General features: G+C 39.4%; 1 protein-coding gene across 1 annotated transcript in view; it reads left to right on the forward strand.

Moving 5' to 3' along the window:
• The window catches only part of LOC108878493 (phosphatidylethanolamine-binding protein 4), a 48505-nt gene that overhangs the window by 20605 nt on the left and 15368 nt on the right, over window positions 1-12532 (forward strand). The window contains exon 4 of the mRNA XM_018669258.2: window positions 739-837. Within this exon, the coding sequence (XP_018524774.1) occupies window positions 739-837 (99 nt within the window). The remainder of the gene's footprint in view (window positions 1-738; window positions 838-12532) is intronic.

Genomic DNA, 12532 nt, shown 5'->3' on the forward strand with positions numbered 1-12532 from the left:
TACTGGGTAAGTGGCAGAAAGTTACTGTGAATATGTTAACGAGATGAGTTGGTATCAGATCCAAAACGTTGTCATTTTTATTGATGTCACAGTAATTATATTAAGTTGAAGGAATAACAGAAGAGACAGAGCTTTACTCTTTCTATAAAATCGAGTGTACTGCAGTTTGTGATTACACGTCTTACAGCACATATTCTCATGTGTCTTGTTGCCTTTTTAGGACAGTTTTCTTTCATGCTTTTTATAACAATATTGTCTGTTAATTTCTTTCAAACATTTTAACATTTCAGCCTTGACAGCTGAAGTAAGACTGTGTTATGATCATGTGTCAAGTCAATAAAAGGCAAACCCAGCCTTCTGGTATCAACTGGCTTTGTGAGCTTTCTGCACTCGAGAACACAAGTGACTACGTAAAAAAACCAAAACAAGAAAAACACATTATGTGAATAGAATAAAATTCAGTCTTTACAAGCATTTTTAGGTACAAGAAGTTAAAGCTAAGAAAGTAAAGTGAAGCATCTGTTTTGAGGAATTTAAACCAAGTATTGTTAGCTGCAGAGATGGAAGTCAAGCCTTGGGCAACGTGATGTACAAACAGCACATGGCTGCATTTAGGAAGCGAAAGGGATCAGGTACTGCGCAGTTCCTGGAACTGCCTCTGGGCCAATCACAATGTGTGTGGTACTGCAGTAAAGCACTTTTTCTATATTAAATATATGCATCTCCTTCTGTCTGCAGAAAAAGACGTATGTTCTGGTGATGGTTGATCCTGATGCTCCAAACCGCGCAGATCCAAAATCTGCTTACTGGAGGCACTGGCTGGTCGTGAACTTAAAGGTAAAGCTGCAAAAAACTCTGCTCTCAGTTAAAAACAGCCTCGTGTGGTTTGGTGATGGGGACACGGACAGCATTTCTTATTCAATTAGGAACTCGTATGGTACAAATTTAGTGTTTGGATTTTTTTTTTTCTTGAAAATTGTGCATTTTCATAATCTCGGGGTCTCACTTGGCATGTCTTGTGTTTACATCTGCACTGGGGCCGATTGCAAGGCTGAAAAATTATGAATGGTTTTTAAGCCTAACTTGGTGAAGAAAAGGATGCCAAGTTCAAAAAATGTTAATTTTTCATATCATGTATCTTGTGCAATAAATGCCTGTGACAAAAGTGTGGGAGTAAGTCTTTCTAAATGGCTGTGAAAGTTTGCAAGGCCCTGTCAGCAGCAATTTCCCTCTGCTGCAGAGAGCCTGGGACGTGTCAATGCAGGCGTGTGAGACTGAGATTGAGGAGAGCAGCATGCGAGGCGCACACTCTTTCTCCCATAGAGCTCCAGTCCCTCAGCTCCCCCTCCAGTGGAGAGATCTTGGCAGAGTGTCCTCCCTTCATCTGTTCCCCCAGGCAGAGCAGCTCCCCCAATGATCCACACTTCTCCATATTTTACACCCCCGAAATGGGCACGGCTCCGATCCCCTTATTTCTCTTCATATTTCACTCCTTTTTATCCATTCGTTTGTGTGTTTTCACATTCTTGCATTCTAACGCCAAATGCGTGTTGAGTTGTTGATTGCCTCAAATATTTGGAGGTTTGCAGACATTTTATAATCCCGCGGGAACCGGGAGATCAACCCAGTAGATTAAGACTAGTGGTCTGAAAAACAAGCACACAAAGACGCTTCAGCAATGTATCACTGCTCCTGTTTCATTTTATAAGGCGTTGTTGTACACTAAGTAAATGCCACATTGATTCAGAGATCCAAATGTGATGTATTTGGGATATATATATTTCAGTAAACCTACAAAAGGCATTAATTCTGAATTTTGTGATTCACCTCATCTGTACTGCAAATAAGAAATGATTTATGCAGCCACGTTCCTGCTTGCTTTTAAAGATCTGTGAATATTTACCTCATATCACTCACATACATCACCAGTATACAAAAAAGTAATTTCCCCTTTATGAAATTGCATTAGGCATCACCTTTGCTTCTTATTTTTAAGCCCATGAAGTCTGTCTGGCCGTGTGACTAGCTGTGAATAAACAAATGTCTTTCAAGTGCTCAGACAGACCACATTCTCTCTAGCAATTCAATTGCCTGTCACTTGTGTGGGTGTTGACCTACGTTGCCCATGTAGGGATTGGCCAGTGTGACGGGATGTTTTTCTGATTGTGACTGGTGGTTGGTCAAAAGGGTTAATGAGCCTTTTGAGTGATGCCAACCCATAGTGGGAGGTGTTTAATTGACCAGGGTGGCTAGGTGACATCACACAACCTTGGTTTTGTGTTTTTTCAAGTGTCCGTGTGAATCTGTTGGATTTTGTGTCAATGCAGTTGTGATTTTGACAGTAATGTAGGTCAATTCATGAATGAATGTGTTTATGTGGAATTCAGCAAAAAAAAAAACTTAAACTAGTGATTAAATGTCATTTAGAAATTGTTAACTTGCCTATAAGGTAAACAAAGTGATGTTTGGCATTTAAATTGATAGTCTGGCAATGTATTTGATGGTAGATTGTTTTTAAAGGAATGTAGTTCCTTTAGCTGAAGTCAGAGGTCATGCTTTCAAATGTCAAATGGATCAGTGGTTTGATCCTCACTCGTCAAACAGTGCGAACTGCAGCAGCCATATTCTTTTCCTATATATTCATTAGTCCAAGGTCATGCAGTCTTATCCTAGTTTGTGGATGTTTCCATAATTAGTGTGTGTTGTTTATCCATAGACACAGCTATGAAGGTAAAAGATTTCCTTAATTCAGCCGAGAGTGAAGTAAGGTCAGGCTGGACTGAACAACGAGGCACTGTAGATTTACACTGATTCTTCAGCCGATGTCTCATTAGAGAAGCGATGGTAACAAAACAAGGACATACTGGACTACCCTGTGTATTACAGGTACATCACTCACCTTGCTTTGAGCTGTATTCTCTTCACTTACCAAAACATGTGCTGAGGAGCTCCTCACCGTGTGTCAGCCATGCTGAAACCCTCTTGAGCCACAGAGAGAGGCGTTTGAGAGACTTGTTGCCACATACTGCAGTGCTTCACATACATAGAGCAGTCATCCACAGCTACAGTGCAGAGCAGAGTTTAGCATCAGCTCTAGAAACACAAGGTGTAATGGTCCCTCTGCAGAGATGAGACATTGTTACACTTGCTACACTTTTCTAAAAACATTTCATTCATTGCTGATAAGTTCCTCCGTATGGATGATTATTAAATAAAACACTTGAGTTGTGTTTTAGGAACAGAGCCTCTGTTGTGGCAGGTTTATGTGTAGAGTTTTGGACAGAAGACAGAACATTTTGTTTGCATTTTTATGGCATATGTAAGTAGTTATGGTCTGGCAAATCTACACTTTAAGTTTTCTGGCTGACTGAATAACAGATAAAATGCCTTCATTTTGTGTCTTTGAAACTGATTATTTCACAACAAAAAATAATTGACAGACAATAGATAAGAAGACTGCACGTAGCCTTATGAAAAACTAGTGTCAACAAACAAAATGTGCTCTTTAGATTTTCATCATTTGTCAATAATTTCTTTTAAAGTTGTACACTAAATCCATTTCCAATTTGATGCATTTAATATATTTAAATATGCAATTTAAAAGTAGCTTAACCACACCTAATTATGACCTCCTCTCAGAGGGTGATTGGTAGTTAATGCTACGCTGCTAAGCTACGTTTTTTTAGCTAGTTAACATTGGGGGGGGTGGTTAAATTTAGCTGTGGTTATCTCACCAGCAGGATTTAACTGGATTTGGCTCTCTTGCTCTCTTGGTTTGGTTTATAGCTGTAAATTATACATTTCTATGACATAAAACAAATTATATGTTACAACAAATGTCAAAAAGTCAGATTCTGGTCTTAACTGCATTTTGACTGAATATACACTTAGTGCATTTAGGTTTTGCACAGCCACAAAGTTTATCCCCTGCAACAGTATTTATTTTAAGTCCATGTGGGCTGGGCTTTCGTACATGTATGACACAATGTTTAATATAAGTCGTCATATTTTAATGTTTATTTCAGGTATCAAATCTTTTATTCAACTGAATGTATCACGTATCACACCATTACTTTTGACAGCCAAGAGCAATTTACTCCAGCAGTTAAGTGCAAACTATGAGGTTGGGCTCGTCTTCTCCCACCAGCTGTCCAGTTTCCTTTAGAACTCACATTATTAGATGTTGTATATGCATTTTTATCGCAACTGCCCATTTTCAATGACCCCGTAAGCTACAGAAACAGTAATTTAGAATCTTCTGCAACACTCTGTGTTTTACATCAATTATGGACAATTACCAAAATAACCATCAACAGATTGTTGTCTCGCTCTCGAAGTCGAATTCCAGATTGTGAGCCTCTCCCTCCCTCTCTCTGCTCTCCCAGAGTCTAAATCAATGCAGATGTTCCGGTATGGTCTCGCAGCGATAATTACTGTAACAAGCAAATCATTAGTATCTGAATAGAGGCAGCTTATATAAATACAGCACTGGGTGTTACTTTTACTTGTTAATACTTATTCTCTCATTATAGTTTTGGCGGTTTGAGAGTCAACATGATGCAATATGAACTTGCAAAACAGTGCTACAGTTAATGCTCTTTTCTGCTCTGAGAAAAGCCAAGGTGTTCATTATCGCTGTAAAATCCCATTTAAACAGAGATGTATAGCCTTAGGTTTTTATGGATTTTTTTCTTACTTTTTATAATGTATGAAGTTCTTCTGCCGAGGGTTTGTCTCCATGAAAGGTATTAGTTGTCTGACACACTTAACTTTTTCTAATAATGTGCAGAGAAGTTAACATAAGGATAGTTATTGGATTTTCTTTGCTCACATTCTTTTTTTTTTGTACAATGATTCTATGAAAAATCAATAATGAAAATATTAAAACTGTATGTATATATATCTACCAGATGCAAAAACATAAAGGCTGTTAACTTTGTTATTGTTTGATTTGACTGAATAGCACTTTAATGACAGAGATGCTACATGAAATACATTTTAAACAAGACAAGAGATTCATGACCGATTGTAACCTGTGTCCTTCTCAGTCAGTGCACTTCTTCCCTTCCAGATTCACTTCAATAAGTTCTGTGGATTGGAAGCCATCATATGTTTGTTAACTTCCTGTCCCTGGCTAATCGAGGGCCAAGTTGGACAGTTCAGCACACAGCGTGGTGTGCTCGTTATTATGGTGCATGAGGGATATGCATGCTTTAACATCCATCTCTATTGTAACAGCTCCCAAAGGAGGACAGAGCCTGTGTTCTGCTGCTGGTCAGGCAAATACAAACAGTGAAGTATTGTGAGTGTATCAGACCAGCTGGCTTTGTGTTTGTGAATTCTGTGGCCTGCGGAGATCGTCTGCTCCACACCTCAAGATGTCCTTTAACTGCAAACTATTAGGCGTGTAGCTCCTTACAGTATTTCATTCAGCGTTTAACTCTTAAAAGGATCATTTGTTAAACCAATTACCTGAACAGATCACAACCCAAAAAAGGTTATTTCTTTTCATGTGAGCAAGTGCAGGTTTGATTGTAATGAGGATATACTGTGTGATAACAAGTGTCATGATATGGCTGTTTTACTAGTATTTCATAGTTTTGGGAACAACAAAAGTTCATGTTTGCATCAGGTTGTGGCAGCACAGACTACGTTTGCTAGTAGGATGAATTGGTTTGAGTCTTAAGAATACATATAATACATGTGATGAAAAGCTAAAGTTACATCCATCAAGTCCTTAAAAGGGTGCAGCCAGAACAGTCCCTCAGTCAATTATGGCACGTCCTCTATGTGTTGTCACAGAAACATTTCTGCATATGTGTGTGACTAGAGTATATGTCTTTATTACAGTTGATGTCAAGTTTTGCAAAACAATCTCAGTTGTAGATCATCAGTAGCAGCAAATGGTAGCACTGAGTGTTTGAAATTACATTTTTAACCTTTGCAATAGTCTCAGAGTTTGTTTTAGCAAAATACCTATCCAATATTGCAAGTAAACATACATAGTTGCATTGTTCTTTATCCTGTAATTATCCCTACTGTGGCATGTTATGATTTAAGCGTTTATTTTTGACAGACAGCTGCCCCCATATGGAAGCCAAAAACAATTTCCCAAAGGCCAGGCGAACCATAGCTAGCTTCATTGTGAGAACAAAGAGCCATTGGTATTATTCATAATTAAACTCTTATTGTGTACTCTGCTGAATATTTCCATTCTTCTGCCTCTCTCCTGCTCACTCTCATTTCCCCTCTCGGTACTTTGCACCTCGTGCTGGGAACATCTGTCTGGCGTCAGAGTGGAGCCTGGCTGTGCAGATTGGAGCAGGTAGAGGAGCACATTGTAGCCCAGCTAATGATGAGAGTGTCTGCCCTCTCTCTTGGAGGAGACGCAAGCTGCTGCTTCACGCTCGCTCACTCCACTCATACGCCCAGGGAAACAGATTTCCAAACATATGCAGTATGTTTTTAATCCAGTTGAGCACTTCATTTCCCAGCAAACACAAATAACCTTACGGGACATCCATATCTTATGACAAGGGGGTGGGCGCAAAGGAATTGAACAATTTTCCTTTTTAATGTGATTTTTTTTTTCCCTCCAAAGTTGCTAAACATGCTCATAACCCAGGTTAACAGTTTGCTTGTTTATGGTTTCACAAACTTTTACACAGAAGTGCCTCCTGGCTCCAAGTCATATGAAGCAACTTTATCCAATCTAAACTCCACTCGGTGCACCTGTTGTCTTTCTTTGTTTAAACTTAAACTGACAGCACAAACACATGTCCTTTGTGTTAAGTGCCATAAACAATTTGAACAGATTGTTGTCAATAATATATATGTGAGGAGTAAATAAACTAAGCACCTGTTTATGCAAACAAGAGTCATCACTTTCCTGCTTTTTAGTATACATATATATGAATAGTGTATGTTTTACATTTTACATTGCAGCTTGAATCAGTTTGACCCTTGTAAAGTTTACATGCAGGTCATTCATCTTTTTTTTTTCAGAACTACCGAAACCTCCCTAGGTACAAGTCAACAATAGTCCTTCACATGGAGGCCCAGCTGGAGGTGCTTAACATTTAGAGCAGTGCTCATCCTGCTGTCAGCTACAGCCAGACAAATGTCAGAGGTGGTACTTCATGGAGTTCAGCTTTTGGAAAGTCATTCCCTCACTAAACCTTATCAGACTCTCCTCACAGCCTCTCCACCAGATTGGGATGCAATTTGCAAATTTAAAAAAAAAAATTTTTTTTCCTAGCTTCAGCTCAGCTTCTTTTTTTTTTTTTTTTAGCTTTTTTGAATGTGACCTTTTTCAAAGTTGCACACGTTCATGTGCGTCCATATGTCTCCACTGCCACGCGCGTGGATTTTATGCGTATGTGTGACAGAGTTGTAGAGCGGCTGAACAGAGTAGAAAGCAGTGCTATGTGGGGGGTGACGCATCAACTTCATACCTTGCTGTAACTGTGGCTGTGTCCCTGTTGCTCTGATGCATCTGGACCCCCCCCCCCCCCCCGGTCTTGTGTACAAACACCCTGTGATAATCCTGTCGATCTTATCTTATGTTACTGCTTATTAACAAACAGGTTCTTCTTCAGTGTGGGCTGCTGCTCTCACTGTTCTCTGCCACCTAAAGGGAGAATTACATAAGAATCCTCCGCTCAATTGTCAGCTCCATCCCCCGTCTACATACAACAAACACACACACACACACACACACACACACACACTTATATACACACAGTACTGTAGCTGATAACCTACCAAGCCTCTTGCCATCTCTATAACAACTGACCTCCCTGCTGTGGTTGCCGTGGTGAGATGATTGAGGAGGTTTCACTGCATGAGGAACGTGAGCTGCTATGGTTTCCTGTGAGAAGTCGTGAATTCTGTTTGGGCAGTGAGGGAATAATCATCCATAAATTACAGTTTTTACATGTTGCCTAATAGTTTTTTCTAGGAAACCAAATTCCTATTGATTTTTAGCACGTGGGTTTAGTTTCTATCTCACAGAGAGGGAAATTAATATTACATTTCGTACACTTTTATTTTATTTAAGGAAGTATGCCTGCTATGTGTCAGGGTGCAACCTTAATTTCTACCCTGCACACTGTCCTGGATATATCACGATTACTCTCCAAGAAAACAAGGACAACCTGGAAAGCCCTCTTTGATCCAGTCTGTCACACTATAGCCTACTAGGAGAAAAAAAAAGAACAGATTGGACCCTCTCCATGCAAATGCAGTTTAAAAACCAGTAGCTGTGCACACATAAAGGCGCTTCTTTTAATATGTGCCCCCTTTCTTCACACCCACGACCATTGTGTATAAAATCCTGTTTTTCCTGAAAAGATTTCTAGTCGCAGCCGCAGACAATGTTCCCCCACACAAGCTGTCGTCTTTGTCATACCCCCCTCCCTCCCCTCCACTTCAGTCAGTAAAGCAGGATCTCTGGCAGCCGGCCCCACGTGCGAATTTGTGTGTTTTCAGGGTACAGGTGGGGGGCTTGCTGGAGTCTGCCTACCTGTTCCCCTGGTCAATCTTGACAGACATGGACCCGGGGAAGGGGGGGCAGGCATGGAAAACAGAAGGAGGGAAAGAGGGGCGGGTAAATGAGCAAATGTCAGGGTTAGTGGGGGGTTGCTGGGGCTGCGGCTGTGGCAAACGCTTCCTCATAGGGGTGTCTGCTGATAGGGTACGGTAAAGGGGAGTGAGGCATGCTGATAAAAACAACTCACTAACAATTATGGTCACCTAAAATAGCCCTTACTTAAGTATACAGCATGCATGCCAGTTAATTGTACACAAAAACAAAGACTTCACAAAAGACCTCCTGCAGCCAATGTATTTTCTTGTATTTTGGCATGATAATTAAGTGTGACAGCTATGAATGCAAAGTTGGCAGATATTATAGTGGCCTGTCTAACTCTACATACTGATTATGATTGTTTGTACTCCAAAAGTTATACTGAACTATAAGATTAGAAAACTGCAGTATAGTGTATATTGTATAATGAATAAATGCTTGGAACTGGTGTGGCAGCTCCGATTGTGTGTAATAAAATAAAGTGCACTCACATACCAGAGACAGTGATGTTGGAATCTGCCATGAATATAAAAACATTGAGTGCATCAGAGTTACCAAGGCTTAGTGATGGAGGATTGACAATTATCTGTCGATGTAGACAGAAATCGTAGAACAGAGTCTGGCTTTGTTTTACTGATATTAAATAAATATTCTGCCTATTTTTGTGAATGCTGCACATACTTGACAATTACAAATATTGTACAGGAGGATAAGTCCATTCTTTGCAGATTACAGCCCATATCTGTTCCTAACCAAGCAGCTGACTGCATGGGATTTAATGACAGCGTTGCTAATATTCTCAGGAGATAATGCTTTTCATAATGGCAAACGGAAAGCCACCATCAATACAATACGTTCTGTAGAAGCCAATATTTTGTCCATGTTGCTCTTGAATAATTTTCTCTGAATTGTTCTCTGGATTTGTTCAACTTGTTCTTATTGATATGCTGTAGGACTAACAACCATAAAATCTACTAAGACCTCTGATCTGTACTATTGACCATTATCATAGCCAAGAGGTTTCTTACAATGTGGTATTTTTATGCTACAGTTGGTGTGAAACCTGTTTACATTCCAGGGTGCTGTATAGTTCACTTCTCTCCGCAGCTCAGTCGGATTCCAAAGCACTGTATAGATTTCTTTCAGCTGATGAAATTAAAAAGACAGCAGTGTGTGTGTGGTGTGCCTTCCAGCAACACGATTTGCCTGCGAGTTCACGATACGGGTTGAGAGGGGAGTTCCTTTGGGGGGGATTAAATAGCTCCCTCTCTTCCTTCCCTCCTCCCCTGCCCTCCATACTTGCAGAACACAAACAGCTTGCAGGGCTGTACAGTACTTGTACAACATGTTTGCCACAGTGCTGCTCACAGGTAACAATAAGCCAAGGTCAAAGGTTAAGAGGGATTGTGGAGCTTGGATTCTTGAGTGTTCCTCTGGCAAACATTGCGCGCACAGGCACAGGAAACACTGCCCATAGTATCGCTGGGAGAAAGAAGGAGTGAGAGACAGAGAGCGAGTTGGCTTGGTAGAGAGGGGGTATCAAAAAGAACAAGACCAGGGCCAGTTTCACAAAGATATGTTATACTGGTCTATAGGGTTAGGACAGTCTTGGCTCACAGACCAGTCTAATGCCAGTTAGACAGCTGTACAAAACTTAAAACTGATTCTATCTTAAAAAGAGATGTGCTGATTGTAGTAGATTGAACAATGAACATTGGGGGTTTGTTCAAGCTGCTTAAAAGGACCCATGTTTGTGCAACCTTTTTATATATAAGATACATATATAAGAACAAATATCAAGTTTAAAAAAAGTTTGAATTTGTCTGGTTTTTGTGTCCTTCTGCAAATAGTCAACATAGGTTTCTTTTAACCCTAAAAACTGTCTTTCCCTAACCTATAGAATAATAGAGTACCTCTTATCAGTAAAAGTCCTGTATTAAAACTGCATAGTGTAATCAGCAAAATTTACTTAAAGCACCAAAGGCAAAAGTACTTTTATGCAACAAAGTTATGTCATTATATATTATTCTGTATTAAAGGATATTACTAGAGATGCATGCACATGTAAGAATCATTTTAATGTTGTTCATGACCATGTTGGAGTTAATTTTAACAACTTAATATACTGTTTCCTCTGACATGTAGTATCATGTAGGACAAATATACAGTAAATTTGCTGGAACAGAGGAAACTCCAGTTCGAATATACAGACCTCAGCACAATACTTGAGTAAATGTAGTTAGTTACATTAAACCACTGCTTAAAAGTGTCCATCTTTTAACCATAGCAGCAGCAAAGCAACATATTTTTGGCATTTAGGAGTCAAATAACCATTAATATCACCTATTGACAAAGTATTGAGTTGCTGCAGATGCTTGGAAAATTTGTTTTACCTAAGATTGTTGAAAACTACACAGTTTCGAGCAACAACAAACTTGGATGTTCATCTGAACTCTGACTGTTGGTTAGATTTAAGCCATAGTCAACGTCTATCTTTGTGAAACCAGATTTCTGCCTCCGTCAGGCTCTTTGAATGGGAAGGAGATTATCCATTTAATCTCTTAATCATGCACACTGTATACATAGTTGGTCCTGTGCCTAAAACCTCTGTCCTGATCAGATCTATCATAGCCACCTTTTGCCATGATTCTCTCTAACCCACAGACTAATTCAGGTTCATGCCGACACTGTTACACATGTTCCTCTCGGGCTGTCAGTATATTAAACCCTCAGTGCCCTGTTAAAATGAAACCTGGACCAGCAGTGCATAAAATGGAATGTGAAAATATGTAGATTTTAAAGCACAGCTTTTTAAAATCCCTCATTTCCCACAAATGTATTCAGAATAAAGACAGTTGTTTCATAACATGAATTAGGTTACTGTACATTTTGCGCAGTATATGTTCCCCAAAAGTAGGAATTAATAATGAAGATGCTTTTTGGCCTGAAATTGCTATTCAAACAATTATGTACTTAGTTTCTTCCAACAAATGCATTCCACATTATTGTTTTGCCTCATAGCAAAGCACCCAAAAGACTAAAACCTTTCATTCCAGCAAAGGCCGCTATTGGTCACCGTCAATAAAAGCATAAAAGCATTTATTTCCCACGTTTGTCAAATTAACAGCATACTCCATCTCCCATAGGACTTGTAAGGTTCATTAACCTTTCTGTGAAGTGGGACAGGTTTCCAGCAGTTACCATAACCTCTGTCTCGCTCCTACCTCAATTATAATAGAAGAATTAAACATCCAGCGATTCAAAACAGTAATGCTGCCTCTTAAATCCCTTTGTACCAGCTCTCAGTTGTTAATGACTAAAGACACTGAATGAACTATAGAGTTATCAACAGATATAACAGTGGACAGAAGCAAATCAAATGGCTACTCTCAACAGCAGAGATTACTGACAATACATGTACAGTTTTTGTTTTAAGGCCAGAATTCACTGTTTCTAAAATTATTATTCTGTCTTTTAAATAGTATGTTGCCTCGATTTTCTGTGAATAACACATTGTTTAATTAATGGTACATAAAACTGTTATGATTTATTGGGTAAACTATGCCACATCTTTGTGTTAACACTTGTGGCTATTAGTCAGTTTATGAATTTAAATTTAAATGTATTTATTTAATTTATGTAAATTTCAGGAAATTACACCAAAATTTTCCCGTCTTGCTGCGTGTTGGCTCACCGTCCTTCCAAAGTCAAAAGAACCAAGTGACCTTGAACTAATTAAGTGGTCAATTACACGCCTGTTGATCTCTTTTAATTTCTTAATAATTAGATTAGTTGTGTGGGCAAAGAGTTCGTTCTCTTGTCCACCTACTCCTACTCCTCCTTCATCCTCCTCCTCTCCCTCTTACTTCTTTTTCTCGTCCTCCTCCATGCCCAGGCCCACGAGGTTTCAGTGCTCATTTATTTTTTGTCACTGTTCACACCTCA

The sequence above is a fragment of the Lates calcarifer genome, linkage group LG13, assembly GCF_001640805.2.
Source record: "Lates calcarifer isolate ASB-BC8 linkage group LG13, TLL_Latcal_v3, whole genome shotgun sequence".
NCBI classification, from domain to species: domain Eukaryota; kingdom Metazoa; phylum Chordata; class Actinopteri; family Centropomidae; genus Lates; species Lates calcarifer.